The following is a 20975-nucleotide window of genomic DNA, read 5'->3' on the forward strand; positions in this document are numbered from 1 at the left end:
CACCTCCACCCACAGCACTGGACCCGAGGGTGGTTGGAGGGCCGTCTTCCTCTGAGAAGGGCGGCTCATTATGCTCCAGAGAGCACAGCAACAAGTCCCAAGGGTTTTAGCACCTCCGTCCACCTCTAAGCACTTGCCCTTAACAAAAACCTGAAGAGCAAAAGGCTTTAGGAGAATAAAAGCTCCTTTGAAAAGAGACTTCACACTTGCTTCTAATTCTCTGCTGGTGCCAGGCAGGGTCCAGGCAGGGAAAAGAGACACCGCAAGGCCATGGAATAGGGCTTTTTTATAGGAATCCAACTGCCTACAGTCACGTAAGGAGCTGGGGGGAGGGGCACGGAGGGCCAGGAGGGGGGCTGGCGGGTCCGCAGTCAATCAGAGAGGCCGGCCAGGGGGAGCAGCTGCTGCCCAGGGGTCTGCAGCCTCGCACCTGGCACCTGCGGGTGGGCCTTGCACTCGGCTGGGCATCAGGGCCCAGAGTCCGGAAGAACTGCTGGGTGCACATCAGCAGGGGGCAGGGACAGGCAGGGACCTCCGAGCACCTCTTCTGCCATCCACCCCTCCCCTGATGGCCCACAGACCTCAGAGAGGCCTGGACTCCAACCCGGAACCACACAGGCAAGGGGATACTGGGTAATGTAGTTCGCAGCTTAACCCAGGCAGCCCCGCGTGGCCCACCAGACTCCTTTCATTAAAGACAGAATCCTTAACGTTACGGTTCACATCTCTGGGGAGACTGCACATTGTAACCGTCATTACATGGTCAGTATTTCATGGTATGCATCTGTCATGTAATTAAGGATAAAAAATGTAGTCTCAGAAAGATGCTCAATAACTCAGGCTGAGGATGTGCTGAAAGCCACGGCCGAGACGGGTCGGAAGGTAACTCAAGGTCTCCCAACATGATCCCCCAAGAAGTGTCGCAACCGGGTGTGTTTCAAAGGGCACTGAAAAGAAGAGGGTCCGGAAGAGGAAAAAGAATCGTATGGCTTTCAATGTGGGGTGAGACCCCAGAGTGTGTCAGCTACAACCTGGCGAGAAACGCGTCCGCCCGTGATGGAAGCGGCGGCCGCTCCCCTCTGGCCAGCGCTGAGGCAGCGCCTGGGGTCGCTGGCTCATCTGAAATGCCGCCTCCTTCTTCTCAAACCCCTTGAGGCTGGGACTGTGCTGTTACTCCTAACGGCCAGAAAAGCACTTGGGACAGGACCGTGGGTGCCTGGGAAGTGTCTCTTGACACATTCTCACCGAATTCCCTGGGTCCTGCTCCACACGGAGCACGGGGCTCCTGGCCTCCGGTGGCTCGGAGAGCAGCGTGAGACTGACCACTGCACACAGTTTACCCCGAAACAGACACAAAGTGGACTCTGATACGTGCCGGACTGGAGTGTAAGAAAACAGGCTTTGGCCCGGCCCACGTGGCTCAGCTATGAACCAGGTCACTGGTTCGATTCCTGGTCAAGGCACAGGCCCGGGTTGTAGGCTCCATCCCCAGTAGGGGGCGTGCAGGAGGCAGATGATCCGTGATTCTCATCATGGATGTTTCTCTCTCTACTTTCCTCTCTGAAATCAATAAAACATATTATTTTTTAAAAAAAACACAAGAAAATGTGCTTTGGGCCTCTGGGAAGGCTTCTTCAGGGGGTGCAGGCTCTGAAGACTTTCCAAGGGGCGCGCAGGGGCCGGGGGTGGAGACACAGAGGGAGAGGGGCACGCCGTGCTCCTGTGCCCACTGCCGCCGGCCGCTGCCTGGACCAACTGGCACACCGGGGTTCTGAGCACCCTTTTCGAAAATCCACCGATGGCCCTGTTTTCCTAAGTCAGCGTCTGTGCAAAGGCCTCTATTATCTGCCCATTGATGAAGCAAGGAAGGGAGGGGAGAGGAAGATGAGAGGGGAGCAGAGGACAAAGGAAAAGAATGAAGGGCGACCTGAGTCACAGGTGGGTGTGATCGGTGACCAACAGTGGCCGGGAGGAGCCGGGTGCCACATGACCTTCGGCCAGGCACAGGCTTTGTCCCTGGGGTCGAGGCCACGTTTCTCCGGGCAAGCAGTCAGTAGTGATGGATGGTCCCATTAGAAACCTAACACTCAACACCAAGCCGGGCTTTAAGAAGCCTTTTAGCCTGGCCAGTGTGGCTCAGTGGTTGAGCATCAACCTATGAACCAGGAGGTCAGGGTTTGATTCCCAGTCAGGGTACAGGCCCAGGTTATGGGCTCAATCCCCGGATCGGCAGGAGGCAGCAGATCCATGATTCTCTCTCATCATTGATGTTTTTCTCTCTCTCCCTCTCCCTCTCCCTTCCTCTCTGAAATCAGTAAAAATATTTTTTTAAAAAACGATGCAGGTGACTATTCAAGTGGTTCCGGGCGGAAGCCTTGTTCAATGTACAGAGCAAATACTATTACTAACATGTTGATGCCTCCCCTCTAACCTCGCGGCTCTCTCCTAAGTCAATTAGCAGGCGTTGTTAGGGGCGTCCACACGAGTGAGATTTCTCCTGTTCCATCGCTTTCCATTGGAGTAAAAACAACCCCCTGGGTTATGACTGGCAGCACGAGCACATGATGTTTTGAAATGATAGGTCCTTTTTAAAAAATATTTTTTTTTATTAATTTCAGAGAGGAAGGGAGAGAGAAATATCAGTGATGAGAGAGAATCATGGATCGGCTGCCTCCTGCACACCCCACACTGGAGATGGAGCCCACAACCCGGGCCTGTGCCCTGACCTGGAATCAAACCCTGACCTCCTGGTTCATAAGTTGATGCTCAACCACTGAGCCACGCGGGCGGGGCTGAAACGATAGATCTTAGTGTAAAGCAAGGGTCAAGTCCAGCCCTTCGCAGGATGCGTCTGTGAACGTAAGTAAACAGAAAGCCAGGCCACGTGCTCCGCTGGGCAGCGCCCATCCTAGACTCGTGGTGACTGACGCTGACAGTGCCCTGCCCAGCAGCCTCAGGCAGCGTGCTCGGGGCCTAGCTAACATGCGTGTCCTCCATGCCCAGGGCCGCCTCATGGCCACCCCCGGGGGAAGCTGGGCTTCCCCGTCGTATCGCCAGCACCCGATGAACGGTGAACCCGCCGGGACTACTTCCATTCCCAGCGCCTGACAGGGGCGTAATGGCCGCCGTTCCAAGCAGGGGTTTCTTCATGGAGAGGCCAGCAGCTGACCGCCACCCTGTGAAACAGCGAGAAAGGTGACTGATCTTCGTCCGGCACCTGGACAGGAACGCAGGTCTTACGCCGAGATGTGGGTAACAGAGCAGCCAAGACGGACTGCCTGGACTCTGCGCTGGAGCCGTGGAAATGCTCCGGAGCCAAGCACGTGGAGAATCGTAGATCCCGGTGCGTGGGTTCTGAGTTACCACCATCGCCTCTGACGGAGTCCTCTAACGGGTGCAAGGGACTCAGTGATTGCGTCGAGAAGGCAGGCGCGGGGCTGAAGCCGACAGGCGTGGCTCAATAGAGCGAGTGTTTCCTTCTTCATGTCTGTTCTGGACAGGTGACGTGGACAGAGGACGTGGACAGGGGACAAGACAGGGGACGTGGACAGCCCCGCCACTAGTGACCGGCTGCATTCAAGGGAAGCAAAAGAGCAAAGTGAAAGTTTTTCATTTAAAATACATTGGGAGCTGGTGGCCCAATGAGTTCCATTAAACGGGGAGTCATGTCGTGCCCCCAATCACAGGTCTCTACAACCTCAGGACACGCTAGTTTTTTAAAAAATATATTTTTATTGACTCCAAAGAAGAGAGAGGGAGAGATAGAACATCAACGATGAGAGAGAATCACTGACCAGCCGCCTCCTGCACTCCCCCAACTGGAGATGGAGCCTGCAACCCCAGCCTGTGCCCTGACCAGGAATTGAACTGTGACCTCCTGGTTCCTAGGTCAATGCTCAGCACTGAGCCTCCCAGCCGGGCGGGACCCACTAGTTTTTACCTTCGGGCTGCTTCCCATCAGGACAGAACACAGGGTGGGCAGAACACGGGTGGACAGAACACAGGGGTGGGCAGAACACAGGGATGGGCAGAACACAAGGGTGGACAGAACACGGGTGGACAGAACACGGGTGGACAGAACACAGGGTGGACAGAACACAGGGGTGGACAGAACACGGGTGGACAGAACACAGGGTGGACAGAACACAGGGGTGGGCAGAACACAGGGGTGGGCAGAACACAGGGGTGGACAGAACACAGGGTGGACAGAGCACAGGGGTGGACAGAGCACAGGGGTGGACAGAGCACAGGGGTGGGCAGAGCACAGGGGTGGACAGAACACAGGGGTGGACAGAACACAGGGGTGGACAGAACACAGGGGTGGACAGAACACAGGGGTGGACAGAACACAGGGGTGGACAGAACACAGGGGTGGGCAGAAGCAGGGGCCCAGAGCACAGCTTATTCTTGTTACACCAGCCGCAGTGGACCTTTCATTTGTAACACACCTAAGCCACGCGCACATTCCCACGTCCAGGCCACCTGGTTTGAAAGAACAGCTTGTGTGGTGCACACAGTGTGCACCGTCAAAGACAGCTCGTCGGAGCGCAGCCGCCTGGACTTGGCAGTGACAGCTGATCTCAGGGCCTCAAGACTCCCCGTGCGGCCTCGGGCTGCTGGCTGTTCCCCGCGGCCGGTCCTGTGCAGCGTCTCTCTCCTTCCCCATCTTATTAACCACACGTGATGCTGAACAGGGGGTGCCTCCAGGAGAGAAGCAGTGACCCATTTACACAAATTCCCTAAGCACTATGGGAACCACAGGGGCATAGGGGGTACAACACTGAAAAGCAGCAAATGGAAATGGGGTGAGGGATGGGTACCCGAGGCTTCATGTGTGTGCAAAGTTTTCTTGTAAAACGAAGAGAGGAAATACAGCAACGTAGTAACATTTAAAATCAAAATGGTGGGTGTGGGTGTGATTCTGGGTTTTCCTAAGATAAACAGACTGCCAAACGCAAGAACGAGGGTCCCACAGGTATCTTCAACCACCAGCCCGAGTCAGCTAATAACTGAGGACAGTTTACTTCACCCAGAGAATAGGAGCTGCCATTCACCGACTGCCAGGCACGCCCGACTAGACATCCACACGCTCATCTCCAACGCCAGGAGCTAGCGTAGCTCCGTTTCACAGGTGAGGAGACTGAGGCTCAGGAAGGTCTGATTCGCTGCCGGTGACGAAGCAGCCACATCGGGGTTCAAGGCCAGGTCCAGAGGCACCACCGTCCTGCCTGACCTGACACACTCGCACAGGCAGCTCCAGGGCAGGGACGGGCCACCCGGGCGAGGGGACACAGGCCATCTCGTCAGATCCATTCCCCTTTAAGGCACTACCAGCAGGTTCTCATAGAGGGACTCCCGCCCACGTGGCGTTTCTGGGAGCCCAGGCCGGCACGGCACCTGCATTAACCGCTCATGTGGGCTCAGGATGAAGAGCAGTCGCCAACCTTAACCGTCCCTCCCTCCAACAGGGCTGTGAACGTGAGGACCCAGGTCAGCCAAGTGCCAGAGCACCAGATCTGGTCACACGACGGGGTCCCAGCGCCAGACACACGCCCTGACCCAGATGGAGGCCCAGTGGGAGGAAGTACTTCATCCAATGAACACGTAAATAGGTGGGACAACATACCATGTCTCTCTCTCTCTCTCTCTAAAATAAATAAAGGCAAAAAATAAATTGTGGGAGAATTTTCCCACGCCTTAAGTGCATAAAGCAGGATCCTTCTGTATCGCCCAAGCTTCCTAAAAGCCTATACACTGCCCTGGCGGACTGGCTCAGTGGATAGAGCAACAGCCTGCAGACAAGTTCCAGGTTCGACCCCGGTCAAGGGCATGTAGTTGGTTGCAGGCTCCTCCCTAGTCAGGGTCCTGGTCAGGGCTCGTGCAGGAGGCAACCAAGCAACGTGTTTCTCTCACATCAATGTCTCTCTCTCTCTTCCACTCTCTCTAAAAATCAATGGAAAAATACCCTCAGGTGAGGATTAAAAAAATAAAAATAAACCCCATCCACTAGCCAGGCCCCTGCTCTCAGGAGCGCAGTAACCACAGGCAAGCGGGCACCTGCTGCCTCTCCGAGCAGCCCGCCTGTGAGCGGCAGCTTACAAACCGGTCTGAGGGACCTGCCCACGTGACCCTTGAAGTCCACGTCAGTGGCTCCCCGTAACCGTCACAGGATCGCTGGCATCCAGGCTTCAGGTGCTCTAGGGGGTGACCAGTCACCACTACCTCTAAGTGCACCTAGGGCGACCCCCTCCACCCCGCAGGGTAAACGTCATAAAGCCTCAGGGCTGCACCCTACACCACCATCAGAAATACGCATCTCCACATCTTCGCCCAGCGTTTCCACGTGACGTGGGAGCAGGATGCCTGTGTGTAAGGTGGCGCTCTGACTGTGCGTGGCGGCCATAGGCAACAGCAGAGCTCCAGCGCCTGGAGGAGGCACCGTCCCTGCAGCTGCAGCCAGGATGGGGAGGGCGGGGAGGGGTCTTACCGCTCCTGGCAGGGCTCACCTGCGTCTGAGCAACAGTGACGCCAACAGCGGACCCTCAGAGGGCCGCCCAGTGGTTGGTAAAAAGGAAAATGAAGTGGGGGGGGGGGGGTTGGCAATGGGACTGAGTGGAGGTTCAGGGTCACAGGACGCGGGGTTAAGCAGCCACAAGCACTTCCGTGCTGGAGTCCCCAAGCTCCCAGCAGGCTACTGCACGGGGTCCCCCACGAGGGAGGAGCCTGTCCTCATCTGACCAGGACACTCTTCCCCTGAACACAGGTGCAGAGCAAACACTCAGCAAACACCAAGCACCAAGCCGATGGCGGAGGCAGGGCTGCAGGCAGGGCCCCGGCAGGGGGGCTCCGGTCCTAACAGGCCTGGATCCCCAGCACAGGACCTGCTGACATCCTCCGTGTCTACAGAGAGCGCAGAACCAGCTGCTGCCCAGGTCGAACCCCCTCCTGCCAGAACTCCCGGGGAAGGCCAGTGCCGCCCCCGGGGAGCACCCGACAGGCAGCAGGGGCCACGGAGCAGCGCCCCTTCCTAGCAGTGATGGAAGGGCTGCTGCGGGCAGTGGGGACACCGGGGTCCCAGGCTCAGCGACAGAAAGAGCAGGTGCCTGCAGTCCTGTGTGGTGGGGAACAGTCTGTTCAAACCAGAGGCGGCAAGGCGTTTGGTATAGTCAGTGCAGGAGGCCGTAACCAACAGTCCTTTAAAAAGGGAGGAAACGCAGAGACACGACCCCCGGCCAGAGGCAGCGACGCTGTCGGGCTCCTCCACTGGGTGTCTGTGGGCCTCTGCTCCGGACCAGAGTTCAGGTGTATTTCACATCTCACCCTCGGTCACTGCCGGGAAGATGGAGGGTCTAGGGTGGAGACTGGAGGCGGCCGCACTCGGGGGTGGGATTGCAGTAAAACAGATAAACCCAAGTGACACTTAAAAATAGAGAAGGAAAATCGGGAAGAGGAAGCCAATGTGACATGTGGGCCATCTGGGGACCACCTGGGAGGAGCTGTGACGAGGCCGGCAGGGAGGCAGGGACAACTCAGGAGACACACTGGCTTCGAGACAGGAGGACAGGGGCCCCACCCCCGGAAAGCAGGCCCCACTGCTCTCCTTCGGCCACCGCCTCCACCTGCAGGCATTCTCGGCCATTTCATTCGTGCTTGGTCCTCGGCCAGTGGCCATGATCTGAGAGGCTCGTCGTCACACTGCAGACCCACGGCCGTGACATCGCTTACATCCCGGGGCTTTGCGGTGACGCAGCGGTGACGGATCCCAGACGGCCTGTCACGGGGTGGGATCCGAGCAGCGTGAGCTCCGCGCACCAGCACCTCCCAGAGAGGCCTGTGAAGGGCGCCCGTGGTCCCGCAGCGGCTGTGCCACCCTGCAGGGCTGCCACTGGCTCAGGGGCCCGCTGATCCAGCGAGAGGGCGCGAGGGAGCCAGGACCCCAGGACAGCGCCTTCCCAGGCCCGCCTCCAGCAGCACGGAGGGAGGAGCGTGGCCGAGGCACCATGTCTGCCCACCAGGCCCGATGCAGGAGCTCTGCCGTTACCAGTCACTCACATCACCCACCCACATTTACCACCATCCAGCACGGGGTCTGCGTCTCGGCTTTATTAGACAGCGGGACAGGGGCGGGTGATCTGATAAAAAGAGCTCACGCTGCTCAGGAGACGCGCCGGGGCCTGTGGAGAGACGGTCCTTCCGACCGACCACTGCCCGGGACGAGACTCCCCGCCCAGGCCCGAGGGCAGGCGAGCAGCGTCGGACAGAGCACACCCCTGGGTGGGGGAGAGGGGGCCCACACTGCAGTGCGCCCCGGGGAGGAAAGCCAAGCTTTCCGCAGGGAAGCCACTTGCGCAGACGGTTAGGTGGACCTGCAATGAGAAAATACGGTTCAAAAGGCAGGTTCAGACGCACACTGAGTTCTCACTGAAACACTAAAGACAAAATGAGACCTTCTCTGCATCAGAACCATGCCTTACACACATCACGGACCAAACACATTCAGTGAAGGCCCAGGCCCTTTCAGAACCTCCCTCTGCGTATGAGCAAACCAGCATCCGCCCCACAGGCCCTGGAAGCCCCGAGAACAGGCCGCCGCGTGCGTGCCCTGCTGCAGGCATCGCACTGAAATGAATCGCGTTCTCACTATCATTTTTTCTTTTTAACCGTAATCACCAGCGGCTGGGCAACTGAAATGGACATGAGAACTATATAAATGTCAGAAAAATATGTAAACCTCATTAATGTTTCCCAAAACTCATTTAGAGATAGAAACAGGTCCAAATAGATGCCTGTCTAAATGTACTGCAATTACGTTACAATTATTTTTCCAAATACACAGATATGCTCTGTCTTTTCTCAGCTCATTACTGACTCAAACAATTCGCCCTTCTGGGATCAATTGTTTGCTAATAAATAATTGTTTACAGTCACAAAATGATGTTAGGAGGTTTTCTTATTAGTTTTCCTCCTGCACCCTAATAAGATTGAAAACTAGCTGATTCCCCAGAGTCTAACCTTAACCTCGCTTTGTTTAACAGCCCAGGAAATGATGAACCATCTGCTTCAGAAGATAATGGACGGCCAGGAGGAAATACTGTTTAATTGTAGATTAACCTCCTCATGAGGCAGTCTGAGCAGCTTGAGAATGAGCAACTGTAACCAGCAGCAGAAAAAAATGGCCGAAGAGCCGCCTTTCCTCTAGCATTTAAGGCCCAGAAGAAAATGCAAAGGGATTTTATTACCTATATTTCTTTACACACATTTACTGCCACACGGAAACAAAACCAGCAAGGTCAGACTGACTCTCAAAAGCGCAGTCACTGCCTCCAATTTCGTTTGCCCGAATACCTTTAACACAGCAAACCACCAAGCCATCTCATGCACTTAAGAAAAGTGTTTGTTTACAAACAAAATCAATAAAAACCTCTTATCCCTTATTTGTAGGTTCCTATAATATTAAAATTAATGTTTTCTCCGGTTTCTTTGTTAATAGTAATAAATCCACCATTAGAGAGTAGGAACTGTTTTATCATCATCAACATGGCACTTAAGTAAATGAAATCTTGTCAAGTACATGGTGGCCTACAAGTTCAAAAAAGAACAGCATGAGATCAGAATGGCCGACCAGGACGAGAGACGAGATGAGAGATGGGGGGTGGGGGTGGGGGTGAGGGGGGGCAGAGAGCGCGCAAATGCAAGCACAGCCTTTACCACAGACGTCACCTGCAAGCCTCTCTCCAGTCAAGTCCGTACAAGTACAATGATGGTCAGTATTCATACTCTGCCCCTCGCAGAGACTCAACCTGACAGCAAGGGAGCGAGGTGCTAGACCAGCCGTGGGCAAACTACGGCCCGCGGGCCGGGTCCGGCCCGTTTGAAATGAATAAAACTATTGAAAAAAAAGACCGTACCCTTTTATGTAATGATGTTTACTTTGAATTTATATTAGTTCACACAAACACTCCATCCCTGCTTTTGTTCCGGCCCTCCGGTCCAGTTTAAGAGCCCATTGTGGCCCTCGAGTCAAAAAGTTTGCCCACCCCTGTGCTAGACCATCTCCATTCGGGAAGAGAGGGAGCCTGAGCACATGCCCAAGGACTTCCTGCAGGGCCTGGTGCCAAGGGACACGGAACAGGACGGGACCCGGGAGGTGGTTCACGGGTTACAAAGGCCTCGGCATCAGCTGCCCTGAGCCTGTGCAGGTCATTAAGGAAAGCGCTGCCCTGTTGGCACCCCACGGTGAATGGCTCCTCTGTCAACCAAGGGCCAAGGAGATGGACGACATGTCAGCACGAAGGGACTGTGCTGTCCCAGGCAGGGCCACCTCACTCTGTCTCCAATCACCTGAGGCCATTCACTCTGTGTAAACATCACAGAGACAACCTCTGTGGAGGGGAAAGCTCTGGACAGTTCACGTTTAAATATCTTACATAGAATTTGCTTCAATAAATTATTCTTGAATTCCTCAACTTAATTTTCAAGCAATGAGCTAGTAATAACCCCCGAGACTCCAATAACAGGGCCTATTCAAGAAGAACGAGGGTTTGACATTCTTCCCTACAGAACAACCAGGCACAATTTTATCCATCAGACGTCTATCAACCCACGGATATTGAAAGCTTGGGAGAACAAGATAAAATCAACTCCCACCCCACAGTCGCTGCACTATCAAGCAGGCATCAACAACGCTATTCATGAATTTAGAAAAATTAATAAGCCCTGGGCTGAATGCAAGCAAAGGCTCAAACACAGGTGAAGCGTACTCACTTGGGTTTTGTTTCTGCATCTGTCACTTGGCGAATGAAGATACCGTCTTCGGGATGCTCCGTGTCGTCCATTTCATACATATACGATGATGCTATTGCCAGCGTCGTGCCATCGTTGCTGAAGGCCAGGGACGCGATGCTGGTGGGGTACCGATGGAACTGGCACAGTCGCTTTTTGTTAAACGGATCCCAAATATTTACAAATCCATCAGAACCACCTGCAAATAATTTTGGAAAAGTCAAAATGATCCTTAAAAGCAGGTACAGAAATAACCATTATGGTCACAAATGGTTCTTTTTAAGATCACACAGAGAACGCTTTCCCCAAGAAGCACGGTGCCGGATTGGCTCCCTCTCAATGTCAAAGGCAAGCACGACCCTTTAAAAGCTCTGCTGCGCATCAACCTCTAGTGGTCCCCGCGAGCGCCCGCTCCCTGGGCTGCCGACAGGTCAGCAGGCGGACTTCACCTGTGGCAAATGTGTTGTGGATGTTGTGGAAGGAAATGGCATTGACCGGGTAGATGTGCTCAATGTTGTTCTCTTTCAGCCGGTGGCACTTGAAGGCATACTTCTTCTTCTGCACCTCAGGGCTTGGGTCCAAGTACTCCACCGCCACGCGGCCTTCGATAGAGCTCAACACATAGCCCTGCCCAAGGGAGCCAGAGAAGCCGAGATGGTGAGTCCACGCGCAGGCCCCGGCCCCCACACCCACATCCCCCCACCGAGACAGGTGACTTCAGAAACGATGGCCAGGTGGTAACCAAGTGCTGGAGCTGGACTAAGAGTTACAACTACTCCAAAATTTCACAACACTAAGACTTGGTTTTATTAAAAAAAATAAGACTACCATCACTTGTTTTTTATGTCAAAGTAAAAGACAAAAAAATATAAAAGCTATTTGATTCTTCAAGGTATAAAAAAGATTTCCTATTGAAAAACTACTTATGGAGACAAAATCAGTCAAATCTTACTTTCAGTTAAACTTCCAGTATAAACTGGAGAAATGCGCTGACAAAACTTTAGATATGACGTAAAAATATTTAAAATGCAAGCATATTTTACTCATGTAGTTAAATCTCTAAGTTTGAAGTAACTGCAATTCCTTGTTTTCAATGGAAATTGACAGTATTTTGGAGGAAAAAATGTGGCCCCCGTTTGAGGCCCTCGCCTTCCAGCTAGAGGAGCAGAGACTCGCTGACATCACTGCCTCAGCCCCACAGCCGCTAAGGACACGAGGACTCCCGGACGGGCTGTTTGTAGTGACACTTCCTCCTGCAGACGCCCGGCCACTGACCACGCCTCCACTCCCGAGGGCCTGCAGGGAGAGGGGCTCACACTGCACAGGGCAAGCTCATTAGCAGGTGAGGAAAGGCTGACCCCGTACATGGAGTCAGGGTTAGAAGGGGCGTGCGTCTAAAACTCCCAGTTCCGCTGCTACACTCGCTGAAGAACTCCATTACAAAAGAGAGAGAGAACAGCAAATCCCATAGCCCTTAATTTCCAGATTCAAGTTTGAATTCACTGGCGTGTAAACTGAAATAAGGCTCTCCTTGATTACTGTGTCTGTCCAGCCTCCTGAACCAGGATCAGCAAGAAATCAGAAGATTCTATCAGACTGCTGGCGAATTACTCGGCCTCCCTGAACATCAAGGTCATCTCTAAAACTGGGTCAACACACTCCCTTTTAACAAAGGATGGCAAAAACATACCTAACAATTTCTAAATCTCTACTCCAAAGAAAGGACAAAGTTTTTAAAAGCCAGCGAGCAAATCATTAGAGAAGAACCTATTATTTACAAATCCCAACACCTGGGCGAGGGGCGAGGGGCGAGGGGCGAGGGGCGAGGCCAGCACCTGCTTGTTGGGAAAGGCCCGGATACAGCGCGTCTGGTACTTGAGGCTGGACTCGCGGCGCTGCTGCACGTAGCCCATGTTGCGCAGGTCCCACACCAGCACCCTGCGGCCCGCCGTGCCCACGATCAGCCTGTCTCCAGAGACCGAGAGGGTGTACACCTTCAGGGAAGACCAAAACTTGTAAAGCTCATCTACTTGCCTAAAAATGACACTTTGCCCCAAAATAAAACCCACCAATCCTAAAACCATAAAAAAGTTAGCTCATCAGGTTCCCACACACAGGTACCAAATTTTAAATACCATTTTAAATACTGTAGATACACAAACCAACTAATCCATACAAAATAATAACCCCAAGATATTCTTAATACTTAACCAAGTATTGTATGATGTACACTCTAGTTCCAAAAACACTTTTGAGGAATTCTCATTCCTAAAACAAATTAAATTTTTAAACAACCTTTCCAACCTGTTTCATTTAGTGACAAGATCAAAGTATAAAAATACTCAGGAAGGAGACAATAAAGCAAAAAACAACTCAAGACGCCTTTCCAGGGGCTCTGGCCTTTCAGACCATCATTTTCAAGTTGCTTTTCTGTGACCACCTCTGGAACAAGACTTCGGACCTCGACTTCCCAGCTGTCCAACTACAGAACAGGCCTGTCCAGGGAGAGGGCGGAGCGCCTTCATTGGCTGCTTTGGTGGCACATGAACTAAAACTGAAAGGGAAGAACAGGGGTCGGGCACATGACAAAGCAAATCCTTGTGCCCGGACATCAGAACGAACACGCAAGACAGAGTTCATCTTTAGGAAAAATTTAAAAAGCATTTTCTCCCATCAAAGTATTCTTCCCTCATAATGCCACTTTTCAATATTAAAAAAACTTCCACAAAAATTCCTTTGTAATAAATAATAAATATACGCGAGCATTTAAAAGTGTTACTTTCAAATATGTATTCGGAAATCAAGACAGCAAATTCTTGAAAATGGTGGCAAAATGTATTTTTCTGATCTAAATCTTTTTCTAATCTAGACTTCAAATACAAATTGTTCCTCTGATTATTTCTCCCTGTTAATGAGCAGCTCTAAATTTATTTTTTAGCAACTCTAACCTGATGTAATATTTTAACACCTGAAGAATCATTATAAAAAATGGTAAGGCCTGTATCATGGTAAGACATCCCTTTAACACATTAAGCCACATGGTTAATCATCATTAATAGGTTAACTACATACCAACAGTCAAAAAAAAAAAACAAGTTAGGATTAACAATGCAACAACCCAATATCACCACAATCTGGCCTTAAAATTCAACAACTATTTTGACCAAGGGAAAAAATAAGGAATTAAAAAGATTCAAAACAGATTTAATATAGACATACTTAAATATAGACATACTTAAATAAACCATAGTTTATTCAGAAAACAAGATGTTTGTAGAAAATAGAAATTAACCTAAGTCACATAAAACACCAAACTTAAAAAACACAGAACCCAGAAAGAAATCAATTTCTAATGGGACAATCTTTATACAGGTGACACGGGAGTCTCAGTGCTTTCTATCCCCACCGATCATCAATCACGTGAAGCCACTGTCAGGCTACTGACGAGGTCTACACATCTATCAAAGGAAGTATTAAAAAAAACTGACATAATGAACCTCGCTGAACCAATAAGCAGCTTGATTCAGTGTGGCTGTCCATTACATGATATTCTGTCAGCAATTTATCACAGCTCTTAACATGTTACATGCAACCATATATCAAAACTAGAAACAATGCAATTATTTCATTCTGAACAAAGGTCTTGCCAGGTTGTAGATTCGACTCTGAAGTGACAAAACTAATGGCTCTTTGGATGCACTCCAGTATATAACCACGGCTACCGGGAGCCGAGGCTGTTTACACGGAGGAAATAGACCCCGTGAAGGATACCTCTGAACTGCTCAAACAATCCATCTCTAAAATTAACTACCGCCTGGTCACGTCTGATGAGAATGCAGCGAGAATGCGCGATTCCACGCGCACTGTACAGATTGTCCAGATCAAAGGTTAGAATAAGACACAGAGACTCAGTTTTAAGCAGCTTGGTTCAGTAGAGCCTTCCAACCACGCCTGTCAGTATTAAAAATAAATAACTGGTAAAAGCCAGGGACAGAAGCCCCGGCTCTCACCACATTTGAAATGCTAACAGTAAACGCCAATGCAGCCTCAGTCCTGAGCGAATGAGTGATGCTCCCACCCGCCCCGCTGTGGCCTGAGCCGGCTTTGTGCCCGCCTCCTCTGAAACCTCAGGCCTGGGGTAGGAGGCACTAGCACACCCGACATTTGTCACTCAGGCTACTGTTCTCCAAGACAAACAGGACAGCAGACAGAAAAAAGATAAACAAAATAAATTTTCCTTTGCATGAAAACACTTCTATGTATTTGGGTTTATAAAATAAACCGTGCAGCCTCAACCTCTGTGTCAATATTCATCTCTCCTGTACCAAGTCGCCAGGGCCATAACTGCTGCCATGAGCATGAAGAGCCTACCTTTTCAGGCTGAGAGAAGGTGCCAGCATTGCAAGGAGTCCTGGGGTCCCACAACTTCACGGTCTGATCCCAGCTCCCAGTAACCATCACATTGACTTCTGGGCAGTATTCAACACATCTGATAGGGGCATCATGAGTCCCGACGAGGTTTTCTACAGGAAAACACAACACACACCTAGTTAACGACGCCTGCTACACCGATTCAAGTGAGCAGAGGGAAGCACTCGTCTGCTGTAAGGAACCCACTTCCACCCACGCTAAGGGAGTAACTGCACACAGAAAGGAGGGCTCCCCGGGGCCAGGAAGAGCCGCCACGCCACGCCCCTGCTCGCCTTACAGCAGTTTGACCCCCTGGCATGGTGCGTCTCAGAAGCTCACTGGAACTTCAGATTGCGTTAAAATGACAGCACATCTCATTGTCCTCACTTGATTCTGGATTTCTTTAAGTAGGGGACCTTGTTTAACTCTGTAGTTATGACTGCATCTAATTCTGATATATGGTAGGTGCTCAAGAAATGCATGCTGAATAAAGACATGAGCAGGTAACTTGTCTTCTGGACCTGAATAAAACTCATCAAATTAAGCCAATGCTTATAAAAAACTTACTAAAGTGGCAACAGATGATCTGAGACCTGGAGATGAAGAAAGCATGGAATCTTATGATTAATTCACTTGGTTTGCACGATGGGTCAAATTTCCAATATAATTTCTTTCCTTTCAATTTCAACTCTTCACTATCTCATTCATTCATCCAATTAGCATCTACTGAAAGTCTACTAGGTGCCGGCATCTATGCCAAATGCTCAGGATACAATAAAGAACAGTAAGTGGTCTTGATCCTCAAACAGGAAAGCTGCTTGTTTAAAAATATATATCATTTAAAAAAGAAAACAGCTCAAGTCGGGCAATGAACTTTGGAAAATAAACAGCTAATTCCCTTAATGATGGTCTCCAGCATCGAAAATGTTTTTAAGTTTGCTTTTCAGTGTTCTTTCCTGCTTTTGAACAAACAGGACCTAAGCCTGCAAACTAACTTCCTCTGTGGAATAAGCTGCTGGCAAGCAAAACCACGCATGCGTCTGCCAGAGACCATGCCAAGGGGCTTTCCTGCAAAGGCCTCTTCTAACTGGGTTACTTTTTTTGACAAAATATTGTGCCCCTCCTCTACCCATCCTTCCACTGCCCAACCACTCCTCTAGTCACATCTGTGGCGTGCGTCTCCTTCCAATACATCTTTGTCTAACGCATGCGTACACACCAAACCCCAAAAAGCAAAGATAATCAGCTCTGCCTGAGAGCTCCCTGCACTTGGCTCCACCACTCTCTGCTCCGCACCAAACTCACCCTAAACATGTGGGTAAGTCACTTGCGACCTGGCCCCTACGCGACAATTAACTAAGAGATAACGTGCCAGCCTGTTGTCAGTCAATAAATGCAACTGAAGCCCGTTCTCTGCTAAGTAACGAGGCGAGTAGGATTAACAGTCCCTGGACAAGGTGGCTGTTTTATTTCAGAACATTAGACTTTTTAAAACCTACCCTCCCTCCATCTACATTAAACTGGCCTCTGAAAGGAGAACTGAAACATCAGTCCATCCTGGAAGCTGCCAGCCCACCTCTGAGGACCAGGTCGAAGGCAAAGACCTAGGTGCCCTCCTGTAAGCAGTGGGAGTAGGGGTGGGGCTGGGATCAGGGACGGGGAGGGGGAGGGGGAGGGGGAAGGGGATGGAGGTGGGGATGGGGGATGGGGATGGAGGTGGGGGTGGAGGTGGAGGTGGGGATGGGGGTGGGGATGGGGGTGGGCCTCACTGAGGAAACACACACACACAGTGTCGTGATCAGTAACTTACTGGTCCAATCATTTGAACAGAAAGTCCTAACGGTAAGCACCTGTGCCGGTACCTAACCCACGGAGCATCAGGCAGTCCCACACCCCTCTCCCCGGAAGCACCTGCGCCCCAGCACACCAGCAGCACACACACTGACCTGAGGGAGGCCGGCTTACCTTGATCAGTGTTCAGGTCATGCATTTTCAACTGATTATCTAATCCCCCGCTCCAGGCATGTGTTGGGTCCTAGAAAATAAAGTTTCGGGTCATTTAAAACGAACAGAGCTTTAGAGACGGTTTGCAAATCCCAGCCAGCTGCTCAGTTTGTGCTCAGGGTGACGTCCGGGGGCCTTAACTCTCAGCAAAACGCAGAGCTCACAAAAGCAAGCCCCGAAGCGCCCGGACATTGCGGTCGGGTCAGCAGCAACCGCCCCTCCTGCACGTCGGGTGGCACGGGTCCAACACGACGGTCCCGGGCCGGGGCTGCTCACTCCACCTTTGTGGGGGGGGGGGGTTCCCAACGTCTGCACGTCCCCCCGCCGAGGCAGGCGTCGGGGAACAGCCCAGGGACCCCCGGCGGCGGGGGCGGACACGTACGTAGAAGGCGCAGTCCAGGACGGCGCCCGAGTGCTGGTACTTGAGCCGCAGCGAGTTGGCCGGCACGTCGTAGAGCCGCACCGACGTGTCCCAGGACGACACCAGCAGGAACTGCGACGTGTTGGGGCTGAACTTCACCGACGAGATGCCGTCCTCGGGCGGCTGGTTCAGCTTGAACTCGTTAGAGCCGGTCATCTAGGAACAGGCGGCGGTCAGAGGCCCGGGCCGGGGACGCGCACGGGGGCGGGGCGGGCCGGGCTCGGGGGACCGCGCAGGAAAAGGACCCGGAGAACCTCGGGGACGGGGGTCCCCCCCGCGCCTGCGCAGAGCGCGCGCCCACCGCGCACGGACTCCCCCTCCCCCACCCACCCCGCCCACGGTCGGACTCCCCGACCCCCGCCGCCCGTCCCCGGCCCGCTCCTCCGCACCCCGACTCCAGCCCCGCGGGGCCCCCGCGCCCTCCCCCGCCGCGGGCTCCGCACCTCGGCCCCTCCCCCTGGGGCTAAAAGCTCCTAAAATGAAAGGAAAGGGGTGGAAGCGAAGCGGGCTCCCTGCGGACGGCCCCGCCAGCCCCGCGCCCGGGGAGCCCGCTGGTGCGCCCCGCCGCCCGGCCCGCTACCTTGACTTCCCCGCAGAATCAACTGGGCCGCCACTCCCGCCGCCTCGCCGCGCTCCGAGCTCTCGCGGGCTGGGCTAGGTGGGCGGGGAGGAAGCTCCAGTGTTCGCCTGCCATTGGCTGATTTCAAACGCCAACGTCTCAGTCTAGGCAGACGATTGGTCCGCTCGGGCGTCGGTCAACACAGTCATCCTCTTCCGGCTCAAAGGCAAACTGGCTTTTCCGATCACGTGGTCTCGCAGTGCCACTGAGCTGAGGCACCCCCGGCTAGTGCTGACCGAGTGAAAACTACAACTCCCAAAGAGCATCGCGCCAAGACTGGGTTTACGCCTTCTCGGACCCGTGTGCGGCACGCTGGGAGATGTAGTCTCCCTAGGACCGACGTCCTTCCAGTCCTTAAATACTGAGTAGGAGGGAAAGATGCTCTTTGGGGTTCAAAGCGTAGCTCCCTCCCCATCTGAGTTAATTTTTGAAGACACAAGAACCCCATTTTGGTCAATATTTCTATAAAACTAAGTTATTCTCCCTTTCACTGGACATACATATACTCATGAAGGTAACCAAAAATTGGAATAGAGAAGGAAATATTTAATGAATTGCATTATTTTGCCCTGAGTTTTTTTCTCATTGTCCTGGAGTTTCCACCTATGAACCAGGGTCTCTCATTTCCAATTGACCTAATAGAAACTCATACATATTTATATTATGCTTTATCTCTCTATTGCATCTTTCCACAAACATTTGAGTGCCTACTGTGTGCCAGGCCTGGTGAGCGGCTGGGAAGATGCATTAATCAGACCAGTCCTTGCACTGGAGGAACTCCCGGTCCAGCCGGGTGGACAGACTGGCGATCAAATAATTTGCAATGTGTTAAAGTTCAAAAGCTTCTTTTAGACATATGTTAAAATAGGGTCTTAAAATGCCAGCTACAAGCTCCTCCCTATCCACCTCCCCACCCCAACAACTCCCCAGCTCCCCAGAATTTTGAGCTCAGTTTGCTCCATTTTCAGTTTCTAGAATCCTCCACAAATAGAATAACCAAGAAGGTTGCCTCTGTAATAAGAAATAATTTGGTCTCCATGAAAGAAAAGCAATGCCTAATTTGTAACTAGAATGCTGTGACTCCGTTACTCTTAAACATCAAAAACACTGAAATTTTTCAAGGTAATCCATGCTAGAACCTCTTTTTCACTGCCTTTTGTGAAAAAAAAAAAAAAACCTTGTGTTATTATGTAACTTAGTATAAAGTGAGAGGAAATTGTTGAGGTTAAAGTGCATTACTTCTAAGGTGCATTGAATAGAGGGGAGAAGATTGGTCTTTATGCATTCACGCTAACGCGGGTGCACATCTTTTTCGGATTCTTGACACAATAAATGCACACACCACCACTCTTCTCCCCACTGTGTGGTAATGCCTCTGCTAAAAGGTCAGATTCTTGCCCTCCCTCCTCACCAGGCCTCACACTGGGCTCTCTCTCTCTTTCCTCTTTCAACAAGTTAATGGCTAGGTTAAGAGTTTTAAAATACAGTGCCTCGCCTCCACTCTAACTTTAGCTAAATAATTTTATGCCCAAATAATTTTATTTAGTTCCTTCTCCCCATTGCTTATTTAATTATATTAGTGCTTCGAGATTCTGAGCATGAATTATCCACTAATAAAATCTAAGTGTATTTCATTATCCACTGGTGTATGATTCAGGTCCCTCTGGGCATGCAGTTGCAACCAGACTCCATTTGAGTTTTAAGAAACGTCAATCTTTTAAATCCAGTTTAGACCCTGAAAGGAGGCGGATGATTTGGCTGATTATTCAAATGAATTGATGGTCATGAGATAGGAAACCTGGCCAAGATGGAGTCTTGAACATTTTAAATCCAAATGCAAAGGGGTGTGTGTGTGTGTGTGTGTGTGTGTGTGTGTGTGTGGTAATGCCTGTAAGAGAGAGGAATTCCTAGAAGCTGATGGCACTGTTGGGCCCCGTTGTCTGCTGACTTCCCGACTGGTAAAAGAGTGGATGCCCACTACATGACAAACTGTAAAGGGGTCTCAGCCCTAAAATCCCAAGGGCGAGGTTTTGCCATTCAGTGAGTACCGGGGCCAGAGGAAACCACTTCCTGTAAGAGAAACCCAAGGAGGATACAGCGACCCAACACTTTTAAAACCATCATCTCGAGAAAAACAAGGTGTTGGCGTGCAGACAGTGGTATGGATGGGATATTCCTATGCAAGTAGCGCCTTGAAAGCCATTTGGGTGTTTCTGCATCAAATATTCAAATAGCAACTTCAGAGGAAAGGAAGAATTGAAAGGGCCATCGGGGAAGAGAGAAGGTCCTTGGAATAAAATCGGTGTGCCAGCCTGGCCGGCAGCTCCGCTGTGAGAGCATCCTCCTCACGCACCAGAGACCCCGGTTCAATCTCTGGTCAGGGCACACTCAAGCATCAACCAATGAACGCATCAGGAAGTGGAACAACAAATCCATGTCTCTCCCTCCCTCCCTCTCTCCCTTCCTCCCTCTGTCTCTCTCCTTCCCTTTCTCCCCCTCTCTCCCTCCCTCTCTCTCCCTCCCTCTCTCCTTCTCTCTCTCTCCTCCCTCCCTCTCCCTCCTTCTCCCTCCCTCTCTCAAATCAATCAGTAAATAAAAACATGTACCAAATAAATCAGAAGGAAATGGATCCAGTGCCACCTTCTCTCTCCAAATATCCCATACTTAGCACAGTTCTCAGCAAGTAGTAGGGCCCAGTAACTATATGTTGAATTGGACTCAATTGAAATGAAATACATG

At 51.6% G+C, this 20975-nt stretch overlaps 1 protein-coding gene across 1 annotated transcript; it reads right to left on the bottom strand.

Moving 5' to 3' along the window:
• Positions 1-8088: 8088 nt before the first annotated feature.
• On the bottom strand, positions 8089-18333 carry BUB3 (BUB3 mitotic checkpoint protein). Its single transcript, XM_059661784.1, has 8 exons — positions 18198-18333; positions 17579-17773; positions 17158-17227; positions 15154-15305; positions 12618-12776; positions 11232-11409; positions 10765-10981; positions 8089-8366 (listed from the first exon to the last, which is right to left on the bottom strand). The coding sequence occupies exons 2-8, from the start codon at positions 17771-17773 to the stop codon at positions 8357-8359; spliced, it is 981 nt and encodes a 326-aa protein (XP_059517767.1). The 5' UTR covers positions 18198-18333; the 3' UTR covers positions 8089-8356.
• Between the last annotated feature and the right edge of the window lie 2642 nt (positions 18334-20975).

The sequence above is a fragment of the Myotis daubentonii genome, chromosome 13 (assembly GCF_963259705.1).
Source record: "Myotis daubentonii chromosome 13, mMyoDau2.1, whole genome shotgun sequence".
Lineage (NCBI taxonomy): Eukaryota > Metazoa > Chordata > Mammalia > Chiroptera > Vespertilionidae > Myotis > Myotis daubentonii.